Source organism: Rhinoderma darwinii, chromosome 4 (genome assembly GCF_050947455.1).
Source record: "Rhinoderma darwinii isolate aRhiDar2 chromosome 4, aRhiDar2.hap1, whole genome shotgun sequence".
NCBI lineage: Eukaryota > Metazoa > Chordata > Amphibia > Anura > Rhinodermatidae > Rhinoderma > Rhinoderma darwinii.
In genome coordinates this window covers 55,535,793-55,553,194 of record NC_134690.1, presented here as the reverse complement: position 1 = coordinate 55,553,194, position 17,402 = coordinate 55,535,793, and the positions used below count along the sequence as shown (strand labels likewise).

At 42.5% G+C, this 17,402-nt stretch overlaps 1 protein-coding gene across 3 annotated transcripts in view; it reads left to right on the top strand.

Annotated features, from left to right (window-relative positions):
- ASAP2 (ArfGAP with SH3 domain, ankyrin repeat and PH domain 2) overlaps positions 1-17,402 on the top strand; it is a 217,378-nt gene that overhangs the window by 61,259 nt on the left and 138,717 nt on the right. For all 3 annotated transcript variants that reach the window (XM_075861122.1, XM_075861123.1, XM_075861125.1), the window contains exon 2: positions 4,193-4,265. In XM_075861122.1, coding sequence (XP_075717237.1) covers positions 4,193-4,265 — 73 coding nt within the window. The remainder of the gene's footprint in view (positions 1-4,192; positions 4,266-17,402) is intronic.

Here is a 17,402-nt window from a genome sequence, read left to right as displayed (position 1 = left end):
AGGGAATTCCTGTGACGCGATCGAGGGCCATACCATATATGGGCAGACAGCCCAGGGTCTATTGACGGACCCCAGGGCTGTCTTACCATATTTCATGTTGTTGGGGCATACCCAAGTATGTCCTAACAACTGCCTGTGTATTATCCGTCCACAGGCTAATGTACTGGCACATATCTGATATATGTCAGTACATTAAAGTTTAAAAATAAAGTAAAAACAAAGTATTTTTCAAATTTAAAAAAATATACACATTCACCTTTTTTACAATAAACCTTAAAATAAGTCTCAATACATAAAATATTCACACATTCAGTAATGGCGCGCACAACAATTTTTTTGCATCATTTATGATGTGTACGCTGTAAAAAAATGAAATAAACACGGCTTTCATTCACTTATTAATGTGAGGCACGAGGTGTGATGAATTTAACCTCCATGTGCCTCACATTAATAGTAATTAACCCCCATCATGTACCTCGCACATTAACCCATTATGACTGAGAAACATGATGGGATTAATTACTATTAATGTGAGGCGCATTAAAGTAATACTGACCACAGACCAGACACGCTAATATTATACAGGCCTCGGACCAGATTTTACAGGACACCCCCCCCCCCCCTCTCCTAGTTTCTACAGTTTGGATTGAGGAGAGGTGAGTATATTTTAAAGAGACTGTCACCTCCGAAATACCCACTAAACTACATTAATCAGTAAATCGCTAAAAAGACGGTGATTCCAAATCTGTCATTTTTATCTTTCTACTCGCTCCCCCTACTGTAAGCCTAGAGAGGGCCATGCCATGCGCTGCATGGTGATGACGAGGTCTAGGAGTCCTCTCCATTGTATCGCCCAGCTTAGGAGTCCTCTCTATGCATCAGCATGCCCGTTTATAGAGTTACGGCGGGGGGAATGCAAGAGAGTAGAACCATAAAAATTACAGATTCAAAATCAGCATTTTTTTAAGCTATAGGCTGAATGGACACGTTGTCTAATTTGATGCGGAAAATCCACATAAAAACCGCAGGTGTACCCACGTAATTCCGCAGCTAAAACCGCACCGTGTGGTGCGTTTTAGCTGAAGTTTTTACATTTTGATGTGGAAATAAGTGCGTTTTTATGCTGCGTATTTTGGTGCGTTTTTCTTTCTCACTAGACAGATACAATTCGCAAGCGGATACGCAACATAAATTGACACGCAGCAGATTTTAAAATACGCACCACAGGTCAATTTACAATTTGATTTCTTGTAATCTCATTTGGGGCTCGTCCACACCCTGCGGAATTGCCGCGTCTTTTCGGATGGAATTTCAAACAGAAAAAACGCAGCATTATACAGTAGCAGCAGAGTGGGTGAGATTTAACAAATCTCATCCACATGCAACATAAAAATTCCGAGCAGAAATAGACTTGCGGTGCGTATTTTTCGGACCGCTGCATGTCCGTTCCTGCTGCAGAAAGTGGCCAGAATTGTCTCCATCTCCTAACATTGTGAAAAATGCAGCAAAATACGCACCATTTTCTGGCGTAAAAAAAACACAAGAAATGGTGCGTTTTTGCCGCAGAGGAATGTCTGCATTTTTCAACGGAATTGCTACAGAAAGTTCCTGCGGCAATTCCATTCTGTGTGGACACGCTCTTACTTTGCTGGTGCTTTATTACACTGCGGATTTGCCGCATGAAAGTACGCACGGAAAATCCGCACGTAATATGCAACGTGTGCATTCAGCCCTAAACTGATTACTGTAGTTTAGGGGGGTCTCTTTTTTAAAAAGGAAACCGGACACCCAGGAGATTTGCCTCCATCTTTTTTGGGAGTCTACAGGACATCCTAAGAGTTGGCAAGTATGGTCCTGTATGTCCAATAGATCATGTTTCAGCAGAGAAGATGATTTACGCTAGAGCAGGGGTCGGGAACCTTTTTTCTGCCAAAGGCCATTTGGATATTTATAACTTCATTCACGGGCCATACAAAATTATCAACTTAAAAATTATCCTGCTATATTTGGTCAAACATTTAATTAACTCACCCCACTCTGAATCAACTTTTCTTTGTAGTCGCCATTTGTAGGATGTCACACCACTTAAAGAGGCTCTGTCACCAGATTATAAGAGCCCTATCTCCTACATAATCTGATCGGTGCTGTAATGTAGATAACAGTGGTTTATATTTTGAAAAACGATCATTTTTGACCAAGTTATAAACCATTTTAGATTTATGCTAATTAGTTTCATTATAGACCGTTGGGCGTGTTTTTACTTTTTACCAACTGGGCATTGTGAAGAGAAGTGTATGAGGCTGACCAATCAGTGACCAATCAGCGTCATACACTTCTCATTGTTCCAGCCCAGTGTCTTTCACTGCACAATCACGCTGTAACAATCACCCTGTGCAGGGAAGGAAGCTGGGCTGGAACAATGAGAAGTGTATGACGCTGATTGGTCACTGATTGGTCAGCATCATACACTCCTGTACAACGCCCAGTTGGTAAAAAGTAAAAACACGCCCAGTTGTCTATTAAGAAACTAATTCGCATAAATCTAAACTAGCTCATAACTTGCTCAAAATTTATAGTTTTTCAAAATAAAAACCACTGTTATCTGCATTACAGCGCTGATCAGATTATGTAGGAGATAAGCACTTATAATCTGGTGACAGAGCCTCTTTAAGTTTTTAATAACTATGCAGTGTGTGTGTGCGTGCGTTGCCAGCGACGCGATTATTTTGCTTTGCGGCGGCAGTCTGTAGGATGCCGCGTCTCACTCCAAATGCATTTATGTCCTTACTCTACATGAGGCCTCAGATAAATTTCTACATTTTAGGAGCAGGAGGAGGAAGGGCAGAGCCAAGTCGTGTCGTTCACTATTGGTGAAAGAGGTGGCGGTCTGAGTGAGTTCGGTTCATGCTGGCCTGGGAGTGGTCCAGTCATCTGACCTGAGTTGTTTGACCTCACGTCCGTGTGGTCAGGAGACTCCGGTCAGATGACTAGACTGGTCCACTCCCGGGCCGGCACGCACCAACCTCACTGAGAACGCCGCCATCTCATTCACTAGTAGTAAATGACACTACTTGGCTCCGTCCGCCCTCCTTCTGCTACTAAATGTGAGTGATGTCACTCACATTTAGGAGCGGGAGGACGGAGCCAAGTAGTGAATAACGCGGCAGCGGTCTGAATGAAGTCGGTGCGTTCTGGCAGGGCCAGATGAAATGATTTTGTGGGCCTTATACGGCCCTCGGGCCAGACGTTCCCTACCCCTGCGCTAGAGGGTCTTTCTTCATTTTTTTTATAATGAATATAGCTACTAGACACAACCTACTATATTTGAATGTGGTGTGTAAAATTAAAAAAGCTTGGACTACTGCTCTAAATTTTTGAACCCTCATGTTGTGCTGTTTAGTGGCTCAGTGGTTATTACGCCTCTCTTAGGCCCCCTGCACACGACCGTTGCCCAAAATCACGGTCCGTTATTACTTGCACGGACGGCTGCGGACATCAACCCGCATTCGCGGGCCGTGCTCCCATATAAAGTATGGGAGCATGGTCCGTAAAAAGCAAACTATAGGACATGTCCTATCTTTTGCGGAGTCTTTCTACGGCACAGACACCTTCCCTTAAATATACGGGAAGGTGTCCGTCGGCCATAGAAATGGATGAGACCGTAATTACAGACTATATCTACAGTCGTGTGCATGGGGCCTTACAGTTCAGTGGTCATCGGTTCGAATTTAACCAACTTCTACATGGAATTTGTTCTCCTAATTTCCTGCTGCTCTTCAGAAAAACTCATAGTAAAATTTGGCTATAGAATATGTACATGTAGAAAGGGGAAATTAGATTGAGCCCAACAAGGGACAGGGACTAATTTGAGTGACCTACAATGTGTGTATGGCACTGCGGCATATATTGATGCTATAGAAGCAATGGGAAATGACTTATCTTCTGTATGGTTGTGTAATGCCATTAAACCTTCCTCTAATATTCACAGCGGTTCAGCATGAAATAAATACTCGGCCTCTTGAGTGGCTTCCGACCACAGAGTTAATTGATAGCGTCTTATTGATTATCTTTCTGCACTTAGCACAATTTATGGTTTATAATTGTATTGCTGACGAAGCATCTCTCACTAGCTGATACATTAACTTGTAAGGCATGCCCATTCTTACATATTGACTTCCGTGTTTTGTCTTAGGCCCTGGATGTTGACCGCACGATTCTCTACAAGATGAAGAAGTCTGTAAAAGCCATTAACACATCTGGGCTGGGTATGTACTCCTCTTATGCCTAACCTACTTCAGGTTGTCTTCAGATTTCTGTTGATTTGCGCGTTGATGGATTTTACTTAACCCCTTTTTATGTTTTGTTTTTTTTTTTTTTTTGTTTTTTTTTTACATTTAAAGCTTTTCACACTTTTGTTGACAGGCCCCCTAATAGAACCAAGATGTTCACTTGCTGCCCTATTTTTTATTTCTATTTTATTTGTTTAAAAAAAGTCAAGAAAAGGCTCTGTTCACACCATATTTTGCCTGTAAATATGTAAACTGCCATTACGGTATATCATTTTTAGTTTTGTTTTGTTTATTTGTTTGCTTTTTTTTTTTTAATCCAAAAGTATGCTTCTACCTATTGACTTTTATTTAAAAAAATAAAATAAAAATTCTGAAGGAAGGGTATACACTACAGAATACGGTAACCTGCTGTGGTATCCAGTACCACAAAAAGACATCTATTGATATTGTATCATTAATGTTTCCCTCCATTTACGATTTCCCGCCCATCGGACATCGTACAGTTGCCAATACAACTTTACTGCCCCGACACCCGATGTGGCATCGGGTGTGAAATTACACTTTAACTGTATGGGGGAGATTTATTAAGACTGATGTTTCACACCCCAGGCTTCATAAACAGTTCGCTGGAGTAAGATACGTTTCCTTTATTAAGAGACGAGTGCTCCCATCGGACAGAACATAAAAAATATGAACAACTCACCGCTCCTCCCCCCTGGATCCCCTCAGGCTTTCACTGCAGGCAGCGGTTCATATAAGGTACTCATGACCAGCAGCGTCAGGGCTTTATATGTGACTCTGAGTGCTGCGTCACATGCAACGTACTAACACTACCCATCGTCCGTACTTGTATAAGCCGCGTCCTGCACTGAGAGCGCGTATTAGGGGGGGAGGGTTTGGATATTTTTTTATATTATTCTATTGACTGATGTGGAAGAGGTGGGCCAAATACAGGGCCCGGCACAGCTTCTCCCTTCCTATGCTCCAGAGTGAAATCTACGCCAGCTAGGCGACTTTTCTATGCCATAAAGCTGGTGTAGGAAGATTTAGGCCTCATGCACACGACTGTAGCCATGTGCACGGCCGTGATTTTCAGGTCGGCCGGGGGCGGAGTGTCACTCGAGAGCCGCCCGCATATTGCGGGCCGTGCACATGGCCGGAGCCGTTATTTGCTATGAGCCTGGACTGCAGAACACAGCCGTAATAAGACATGCCCGTTCTTTCTGCGGTCCGGGCTCCTGGGCCATGCACGGACCGTGGAAACCATGGTCATGTGCATGGGCCCGCAATTCTCCCGTGGATTTTCGGGGAAATTGCGGCCGTTCATGTGCATGGGCTATAAAGGAGATTTCACACGGAGTATCAGAAAAATGGAGCTGCGTTCGCTATAGAGGTTTATAAAGTAGTTTGTCTTCCCAGATTTTTCAAAAGGTATATTCAAGTGTGGAAGTTCACCTCAGGGCCAAATATGAGAGGCCTTATACCAGCCGAGGCTTTAGTCCGCAGCAGTAATTCAGAGAAGCGATTTTGTTTTTCTTTTAACATGTTTCTAAATTTTCTGTCACATTAAACTTGTGTGACGGGGTCGACCGCCATAACACATGTCCTTATTGCCTGCCACAGGCTTAATATTTATTTGGTTTATACCAGAAGAGACTGCAGCGGGGTGTAGTATGAGTGTGTATGTGGTGATTTTGGATGCAGAACATAATGTGGTTTACCACACATATATAATAGAGGTTAACAGGATCATAAAATATAATGACTAACCACCGATAAATATCACTCATTTCCTGGTTGCCACAAAGCCCACTATATTCAGTGCTGAGTGGATGGACATGATCTCGTTGCTTGATAGAAACTCCGCTTTTCTCTGTATTCTACGTCAATGTTTTCACAGGTTTCCCGGCAAATTTTAAGTAGTTAAAATAGCAAGTCTACCTATAATAATAACAATTAATAATAAAATACAGTACGTGTGTTTGTGTCATCCGCTGCTCAGCAGTTTCCGTGTTATGAAATGTGCGTCGCCCATGTGCTAACCGCTGATTACACGACTGCCTGGGAAAACCTCATTTATTTCAAGGTAATTCAACAATATAAAAACCAATGTGTGTTCCAGCGCTACATTCAACATATCAGCAATACTAATAATATCAAGTCGGCCTAAAAATTAAAAGGGTTATTCCCAACTCATACATTTAGCCCATGTTCACACCGCGCTAAAAAAAACGGACGTTTAAACGTGTCAAAAACGCTAGCGTTTTTGTAAAGCGCTTTTTAAAATACAGGCATTTTTTGACACGCTTTTAGGCGCGTAATTAGGACTCTCAATTACTCGCGTTTTCAGCGCCAAGAATTGAAGCGGACGCTTCTTTTTTTTTTTTTTTTTTTTTTTTTTATAAACGACGCATTTTTTTGAAGACGTGAGCGTAAAAAGAAGCGTTTTCTGCACTACAATGCATTTTGCCATTGATGTCAATGGGAAGCTTAATGCATGAGTTTTTGACGCAGTTTTCAGCGCCTAAAACGCATCAAATACACGCTGTTTGAACAAGGCCTTATGGCATATCCACAGGGTATGCCATAAATGTCTGATAAGAGCTGGGAACCGCACTTATATCAAGAACGGGGCTCACCCGACCCGTTTTTGCCTTTTAAGTCAGCGGCTGGCTGCTGCCTGTTCCAGACGAGGACTGAGAGGTGGCTGCACATAGGCTGACACTTTCTCTATTCTGTTCTATGGGAGATGGGGAAACTGCAAAGCAAGCGCTGCCCCCTCTCCACAGTCCCTGCATGGAATCTTCAGTCAGCGGCCACCTCACCAGGCGAAACGGGGATGGGTGGCCTCGGTTCTTGAACCTATCAGACATTTATGGCCTATCCTGTGTATATGCCACAAATTCCTGAGTTGGGAATAACACTTTTAAAGGGTTTATGTGGGGACCAAAAATTATTAGCAGTGTAGTCACTGCAGTATGTGAGTACACCCGCGAATATACATTCTGGTCCCCCGTCGCGCTGATTCTGAGACTTTCATACATTTTTATAGCGCTACCAGAGGTCCGGAAGTCCAGTTGCACAGCCTTCTTTGATGACGGTCGACGCTTCGTCGTATGACCGACCCCGCTGTACTCCATGTCAGCTACACATTCTGACGCTGACCAATCAGTGCTGACAGTGAGACAGTGTAAGGTCACACCCACCTGACAAAGGGAATGGGTAACACCCAGTTGTCAATTTATTAATAAATATTAAGGAGGAATAACAGAGGAATGGAACAATAAAGATTTAGAAGAAAATCTGTTCCAGAATTGTTATTTCATGGGGAATACAATTATCTACTAAACTAGACATGTCAGGAGAGGTGACCGTTCCTTTTTAACCCGTTAGTGACCGCCCCATAGTGTTTTTATGGTGGCCACTAACGGGCTTTATTCCGATGCAATAGCCTTTTTACGGCGCTGCATCGGAATAAGTAAACCGAGCAGGGAGCCGTTAAATCTCCCTGCTCTCAGCTACCAGAGGCAGCTGAGGGCTTGGGGCATCCCTGCCTGAATGGGTGAGATCGATATCCATATCGATCTCACCCGTTTAACCCTTCAGATGCGGCGCTCAATAGCGAGCGCCACATCGGAGTGGTTTTGGAGAGAGGGAGGGAGCTCCCTCTCATCCCACTGACACCCGGCAATAAGATCGCCGAGTGTCTGTGTCTCCGATAGCAGCTGGGGGCCTAATAAAGGCCCCCAGGTCTGCCTGTAGTGTATGCCTGCTTGGTCATGCCAGAGGCATGGCCTGGCAGATACCTGTCTGTTTTAAACGGACAGGCATAATACACTGCAATACAGAAGTATTGCAGTGTATTATAATTGCAATCGTAGGATCGCATAGTGAAGTACTGTAGTGGGACTAGTAAAAAAAGTTTAAAAAAAAGTGTAAAAAAAAAAATGATGAAAAACCCACTTTTTCTCCTTACAAACTGCTTTATTATTAAAAAACAAAATAAAGTTAAAAAGTTACACATATTTTGTATCGCCGCGTCCGTAACGACTTCAACTATAAGCTTATTACATCATTTAAAGAGGCTCTGTCACCAGATTTTGCAACCCCTATCTCCTATTGCAGCAGATCGGCGCAGCAATGTAGATAAGACTAACGTTTTGTTTTTGTTTTTAAACGAGCATTTTTGGCAAAGTTATGACCATTTTTATATTTATGCAAATGAGGCTTTCTAAAGTACAACTGGGCGTGTTTACAGTAAAAGTACAACTGGGCGTGTATTATGTGCGTACATCTGGGCATTTTTACTTTTACTAGCTGGGCGTTGTGAATAGAAGTGTATGATGCTGACGAATCCGCATCATCCACTTCTCTTCGTTAACACCCAGCTTCTGGCAGTGCAGACACACAGCGTGTTCTCGAGAGATCACGCTGTGACGTCACTCACTTCCTGCCCCAGGTCCTGCATCGTGTCGGACGAGCGAGGACACATCGGCACCAGAGGCTACAGTTGATTCTGCAGCAGCATCGGCGTTTGCAGGTAAGTCGATGTAGCTACTTACCTGCAAACGCTGATGCTGCTGCAGAATCAACTGTAGCCTCTGCTGCCGATGTGTCCTCGCTCGTCCGACACGATGCAGGACCTATGAGTGACGTCACAGCGTGATCTCTCGAGAACACGCTGTGTGTCTGTGCACTGCCAGAAGCTGGGTGTTAACGAAGAGAAGTGGATGATGCTGATTCGTCAGCATCATACACTTCTATTCACAATGCCCAGCTAGTAAAAGAAGTAAAAACGCCCCGATGTACGCACATAATACACGCCCAGTTGTACTTTAGAAAGCCTCATTTGCATAAATATAAAAATGGTCATAACTTGGCCAAAAATGCTAGTTTTTAAAAAAAAAACAAAAAAACGTTACTTTTATCTACATTGCAGCGCCGATCTGCTGCAATAGGAGATAGGGGTTGCAAAATCTGGTGACAGAGCCTCTTTAACCCGCATGGTGTACAATGCAAAAATTGCTGCTTTCTGTAAATCCTGCCTTAAAAAAAATGTGATAAAAAGTGATCAAAAATTCGGATTTACTCCAAAGTGGTGCTGATAAAAACTACAAGTCGTCCCGCAAAAAAAAGCCCTTATACAATTGCATCGGCGAAAAAATAAAAAAGTTATGGCTCTTCAAATATGGAGATACAAAAACAAAGTAGTAAAACATACAAAATCGATATGAATTTGGGATCGTTGCAATCGCAACAACCCGCTGAATAAAGTTATGTTATTTATACCACACGGTAAACGGCGCAAATTTAGGACGCAAAAAAGTGTGGCGAAATTGCAGTTTTTTTTCTATTCCCCCCCCCCCCCCTCCAAAAAAAGTTAATAAAAGCTAATCAATAAATTCTATGTACCCCAAAATGGTGCTATTAAAAATTACAACTGGTCCTTATACAGCTGTGTCGACGCAAAAATAAATAAGTTATAGCTCTTTGAATGAGCCTATGGAAAAACCTCAAAAATAGCCTGGTCATTAACGTCTAAAATAGGCTGGTGATTAAGGGGTTAAGGTGAAGGACAATTCTGTGGCCGTGGTTAGAATGAGCATATTGGTTGTCACCCAGCTTTTCCAGGCACAGATGTAACTAACAAACTGCAGAACAGAATTTTTTACGTGAGAGCATATATTAACTGGACACACAAATGTTCTCCATTCCCAGTGAACCACCAATCTCTAAAGCATGCGGCGACAAGAGTTCGTTTCACGCTGCTGATTTAGTTCCTATTATTTCTTCTTTCCCTGTTGAGCCCTTTATATCTCTTACTCCTTTTGGAATTTAGAGAAATTCTGCATAGATGAAGCGCTCCGTCTGCTTAGGGCTATTCACTCGCTCTTTATTTTACCCAATGTGATCTCTGGGGACAATTTGCATATGTATAAGGGTCATTTACATACCAAATGTCTAATCTTCATGCACATGGGGTCGGTCCATGCATGCACAATGTATCTTTCTGAAAGACAGTGGCCTATTTATTGTGTTGTCCTTTCCCATAGCAGTATGAAGCACAACATACAGAATTTCTTAAAGACGATATATGGGTTGAGCATTTAGTGTTTTCAGGGAAAAAAAATCAAGTTTTTTTTATTTTTATATACACGCTTATAAACTCTGTCTTTGAACTGAAATTAACCAGTGCTTTACGGAGAGGCGGCGTGTCTATAGCCATGTGTGCCCATCTTTATCTATGGTCGAGATGCATACATTTATTCTATTATATTTTTATCTTTTTCTGCACTACTTTTGCAGTACAACATGAATGGACACTTAAGATAAAAAAAAAAAAAAAAATGTATTCTTGGTACAAGGCTGGACAAATTCTTGGAGCCGGGTAGCCAATGCGTTGAGAAATTTGCCGCTAGCTACCCGCTTTTTGCTTGTTTTCTATTCATGACTATGGAAGTTCTTGCTACCAGTCTAATCGCCTGAACAGTCCCAGAATATTGAAGCTCTTAAAGTATTTGTCTCAGTACAAACATTGATGATACATCGCTAGTTTCTCTTTTTTTTTCTTTAATCATTTTGATTCAGAACTTTGTTTTTGTTTTGGTTTTTTTTATAGCATTTTTAGGTCTTTATAGATTGAAAAACAAAATTGTAGAAAAAATGTTTGTTTTTAATATTTTAGTTCTTTTTTTCTGGTAATATTAAAGTGTTACCCTAAAATAACTTTATTTATGGTAGTCATTGTATCCTGTAAATTTCGATATGTTACATGTGGTTTTCTTTTTGTGTTTAGGATAATTGTGTCAGGGCTAGTGTTTCAACAATGATTGGCGACGTTTTTTTTGGCGGGGTATTTTATGTCCGTTTAACTTCTTTCCACACCATGGACCGTCTGAAGGGAGAATTCAGACCATGAGCGTTAATCGAGATCAACTTCAGATCCATCAGGAGTAATGGGGTTCACCATAAGGTATGATACAGCACATAACCAAAAGAAAAACCAAAAACCTATTCACAAAAACCATAGGTAATACTTTGAGATTACCCAATAGGACATTCCCTCTTTCAGGGAAAGGGTCACAGGGACTCAAGTTCAGCTTTCCTGTAAAGTAAAAGTTACTTCAAAACAGAAGAAGGAATGGAGAACGTCCCGGATTCGTCACGAAAGCCTTGACGAGAAAGATTTGTTTCTGCTGCATATATCATTAGACGGGCAGCCGACGACTGGATCTCCTACTACTATCGGACTATAACGGGGCGACATTTTCCGGTCCGATGTTAGGAGGACGAGCGGGACTCTGATCTTGCGACGGGAGCAAATTCCAAGAATTAAGAAGCTCTTTCACTGCTGTCGGAGTGAAACAGATGTGTTGTTTTCCTTTGTTCGTAATAATAATCTTCACTGGAAAGCCCCATTTGTAAAGAATCGCATTATCTCTTAAGATTTTTGTCGAGGAAGCAAATTCCTTGCGTCGTAGCATGGTTGCTGCCGAAAGATCCGGGTATAGAACAATATCTTTAAACCTTTCTGGAAGCTCAGGGGAAATCTTTAGACATCTTAAAAATTCATCTTTCACATGGAAGAAATGAATACGTGCTATCGTGTCACGAGAAAGATGTGCAGCAATATGTTTGGGTTTAGGAATACGGTGGATTCTGTCAATTAGAAGCTCTTGGGTGTTTTTTTGCGGTAGGACAATGGCCATCATGTCAGTAAGGAATTGGTTCAAAAGGTCTGGAGTGACCGATTCCGGTATGCCCCTGATGCGGACATTATTTCTGCGAGATCTATCTTCTAGATCTAAAACTTTACTGGAAAGTCTCATCACCTCTTCCTCCAAACTTGAATTAGCATCAATGAGCATATTGTGGGATTTAACAACTTCCTCCATCTTATGTTCCATGTGATCTGTTCTGGAGGCTATAGTTTGAATATCTTTTCTCAAATCTCCAATAACTTGTCTTATATCTGTTTGGAGTGATTCTCTCAAGGAATCCAACAACCTTTTAATTGTGGGCTCCGAGACTGGCTGAGATTCCATCTCATCTTGTGTGTCATTATCTACCGATTCCGCTCTGGATGACGGAGCAGGCGAAGAAGGGGTACAAGGTATACGTTTGTGCGCACCCAATTGTTGTGAAGATGACGGGTTAAAAAATTCAGTAAGTTTAGCAGGTTTGGCTTTGGTGTTCTTTTTGGATGTGCCTCTCAGAGGATTAGATGGGATATATACAGATGAATATCTTGTATAGTATACTGGTATATTGAATAGTCAGACAGTTTGTCCATACACAATTGTGGTGGATTTGCCACAGGAATTGAACTTTCCCTTTATGCAGATGTAATTCTGTACCCAGGACTGTAAGGTGTTCTCCAGCTACCCCCAAGGTATGTAGTGGTGCCTCCACTGCAGAAATAAAATTACAATCCCTCTTTATCTCCACCTTCAATCCTTAAGGGACCAGACACCTTATCCTCCACGTTAGCACTGCGTACTCACTCAGATCAGGCCTCCCCAAACGATGGCTGCCAGACGTATTCCAAGCCAGAGTTGGCTGTCACATTCCTCCCGAAATTTACCACTGCTTGTGGCTGTTGGTGAATGTTCTATCCCTTCACTGCCGCAACCTCTCCTTTTACTAGGTGTTAGGTGCTAGGCTGCACTTCTGATTTCCTCACTGTCGCCACGTGTGCAGCCCAATGGCGCCGTGCAGAAGATGGCCGACTGAGGAAGAAGGGCGGCATCAGAGGATATCTTCCCCCTGCTTGATTCACCCCGTCTCCTTTGCCTCCGGTAAGTGTTCTCGATTTCCTCAGCCCCTTGTGTCGTCTTACTTTTTGCCAGATCGTTTTTCCAATGTCCTCTTCACCGCCGATGGTACTGAGATCTGCCGGATATACCTCGTCTCCACCGTGCTTGTCGCCATCAAGGCCCTTTCTCCTCCGGTGCCGTCACACGCTCCCCCACTGCCAGCCAGGTCGGATGCTTTCTACCGGGCTATTCTTGCAGCACAGTTTCTTCACTTTACCTTCGTCAAAGTAGGTTTATTTGGGCCGTTTTAGGCTTTCTTATCGCGGAGCTCCGCAACTATGCGACTTCCTCCATTCACCTCTAGGCCACGCCCCCATGTCAGTTTAATTTCTATTTGACTTTTTTTTTATTTTTTTATTATTATGGCCTGTCTTTTGCCAGTTAACGTGTGGGTGATCCTCAACCGGTGTTTATCCATTTGCTTATTACTTTTCTACACCTAATGGTTAAACGAGCAAATCTGTTCTCTGCAGGTACCAGGGGTGAGTAATACACAAGTGGGTCACATGAAGGATTGTTAACTGCATCTCTAACCCATGGTGTGCGCAAAAGTCACCTTTAAAAATAATCTGACACCTTGTTAGCGACAAAACCCATTAGCGCAGAGCCTCGATTTACTGGAGTGCTGCCACTTGTGTTCAGCCTTTGATCCGGGGTGGACAAGCCACTTGTCCTCTCTAATGCTGAAGCTGAGATTGCTTTGGTGTTATCCATCACAAGTACACAGCTCTGCTCGGCTTTAACATGAAAGCTATCAGTAAAGGAGGTGTAAATCCAGTGTTTAAGATGAGGATTTATGGACTCTACAATTACTGGAGTATCCGATACACTTACATGCTAGTTTCACATTTCCTGGGTTCCTATTATAACCCCAGGGCAGGGCGGATTCTCTAATATACAGTTTCCGATAGTACAACCTGCGCAACATTTGTGATTTGTAGGAGCATGATTTTTCAGGGTCGTATTAGTGACGTAGCCATTCAGTTGCTGCATGTTATCAGCATTTCAGAAAGGAGTGAAGCTACAGGGGTGACTTTTATCACATTAGTAGTAATGATACGGTGGCTACGTTTTTAAAACTTTTGCCTTCCATAATTGGCATACTGGGTTCAAGTCCATCCAGAATAATATCTGCAAGTAGTGCCTCCAAATATTCTGGTTTCATACCACAAGTCAAAAACATGACCATCTTCGAACATCCCATTGCAATTTAATTTTGATTTCATAATCCCACTTTATAGCGGTCAAAACACCAATATAGGTTCCAAAATCCTCTGCATAGCCATAGTGTTAAAGTGTAGCTAAACTTTGACAAACTTCTGACATGTCATAGTGACGTCAGAAGTTTGATTGGTGGGTGTCCGAGCACTGAGACCCCTACAAATCACTAGAATGAAGCGCTCGTGTGAGCGCTCAGCCGCTTCGTGTCTGTTTTGGCTTTTTCCGGAAAGCCGATGTATCGGAGTACGGGCTCTTAGACTTTCTATTGTGTCCGTACACCGATACATTTATTTCCGGAAAAAGCCGAACAGACCCGAAACGGCTGAGCGCTCACACGAGCTCTTCAGCTGCTTCGTTCTAGCGATTGGTGGGGCTCTCCGTGACATGTTAGAAGTTTGGATTGGGGGGGGTCCGAGCACTATGTCATGTCAGAAGTATGTCAAACATTTAGCTACACTTTAAACAATAATACTCCGGCTGCCTGTGGCCACCACCAGGGGGCGTATACAATATCTAACTGAACTATAAAACCGTATACAGTAAGCTCCTAAGCTCCCACTTGGGGTGGAACATGGACAGTCTGTATAGGGGATTTGGAGTTTACTGGCCTGCCTTTGATGCTGATCAATAACCTCCAAGGCAGCTTCAGAGTAGTTCACACCCCGTTGGCTAACTACGGCAAATTAGCATAGAGAGTGCCAACACATCAGTGGGCCATATCTCTGGAACGGGGGTCCAGGAAAAAAACCATTTCTGGAATCTGGGAGACAGCGCTATTCAGGTCAGTTAACCGGTTCAAATGATATGATCTAGTGACAGGTCCTCTTTAAATAGCATTTCCTCCCAGCATAATAAGAATAATATTCGTGAATAACTGGCAATATAATCTTTGCGTTCTCCTTTTGTGTAATATCTTAATACCCTATTCAAAATGTTTGGTTTTTAAGCTGTTCAGGTCTCCTGTATATGTCCTAGTGACAGGCCCTCCATTTTTTTAATTGTATTTTTGATCATTTAAGAGGTTGTCTGGTTTAGAAAACACATTTTCAAATACCCTATTATAGACTTCTGAGTTAAAAGATTGGGGTCCCCCATTCAGGATCCCCATCTATCAGCTAGAGTAGAACGGGAATACAAACCGCGTCTCTTACTCTATAGGAACCAACATGTATGTGCATTACAAGAACTGCAAACTAATTGCAATGCTTTCTTTCCCCTTTTGAGGTGCTGGAGAGTAATTGAGTCCAGTCACCCCACAGATTATATCAGAGTGGGTCCCAGCACGCAACTTGTGAACCACTTATTCTGTGGAAAGGCTGCCATCAAATGTGTGCACCCCATACACTACAAATATAAGCGATCCCTGTATGTATGAATAAATGACTACCTGCTTATCTACCTACAAAACAGAAGCTTTTTACTGTTCAAATCCATCATGCCCAATTTTTTTCTTTCCACTGACGGACAGGTCAGGGTCACAGTTAAACTCTATACACATTAGAGTATTGGGGACCTGTCGACAATCCTCTGCGTATGGCGCCTTTTACATCCTCGCATATCATGTAAACCATTCCTGTGTCCCTGTTGATTCCTTAAACCCTCTCGTGTTGGTCAATTTTGCACAGGGTTTTTATTTCCAGCTCCCCCCCCCCCCCCTATTTAGGATCCCTATAATATGGCAGTTTTATGATTTCTGTGTTCAGAAAACATTAACTTTTTAAAAAAAAACTTTTTATTGAACTGCACGGGCAAAACATACTCACATCTGAGTTGGAGGCCCCGTATGTGGCCTCCATCGTAGATCCAGCCGAAAATACCAGAAACAATAGCGCAACTGGCTGCGCTATGTTTTTTTGGTAAAAACATTGACACCCCGACAGAAACCCGATCTAAGGGCCTGCTCACATCACCGTTTGTTTCCACTGAGGGGTTCTGTTGGAGGTTTCCGTTTGGTTAACCCCTCAGCGGAAAGTCAAATGGAAACTTCTGTTTCCCTCACCATTGAACTCAATGGTGACGGTAACCTAGCTAATGGTTTCTGTCTGTCACCGTTGTGACAGGGTTCCGTCGTTTTGACTGAATCAATAGTTTAGTCGACCGCTAGCTATTCCGTCCAAAATGATTGAGTTCAATGGTGAGGGAAACGGAAGCTAAGGTTTCCGTTTGACTTTCTGCTAGAGAAAAACCTCCAACGGAACCCCTCCGCGGAAACGAACGGTGATGTGAACAGACCCTAACCCATTAAAGTCAATGGGTTTCTGTCGGCCGCTGGTGGTGTCTGTGGTGCAACAGAATCTGCACTTCCGCTTATTCTGGGCACAGGTGTAAACCTAAGGCTGCCTTTTGAGAGACACATGCGTACATGCGTCTTTTTGGGTTTTTTTTTCAAAATAGTATGTGGTTTTTGCAGGGGGGTTTTTTGTATGCTTTTTTTTCACAATAGGTGATTCGAAGAACATGTGATTACAAAATTCCTGTTTGCAACACTTGATTTATGGTATAAAAAATACGGCATAAAAAAAAAAATGCAACACACATTATTACTTGATTCTGCCATGGCTGGATTCGTACATGCAGTGGAGGAAATGTATAAGAGAAAGACTTGCATCTCATCCTTTTTATTTTATTTTTTTTATTTTTTTTTGTCTCTACTCCTGGCTTTGACGAAGAAAAAAACCCATCAAACTGTGCATTGTGGACCCGGCGTACAACGAGAGATTTTAGACGTCTGTTTAGGCAGATTTAGACCATTTTCACCCAACTCTTGGTTCATTTTCGTGACCGATGCCAAGCGAAGACAGATATCTGTGTTAACGTTGATCTGCTGTGTTCGATTTTTTTTTTTTTTTTTTTTTTTTATTCGGGCATTGTCGGGTACAGTCTTTGGAAAGTTGTTAATGCCAAGCAAACTATCGGAATTCCATCAGATCAAAGAAGAGATTGATTGAAGTTGTTGTCCAGGATGACCACCTTCACAGTCCAACCATGAACGACAAGTTATTCAGAGAACGGCCATCTGAAATCCCAACTTTAGGAGACTCCTATATAAATAGCAATTTCGATATATATTGCATAC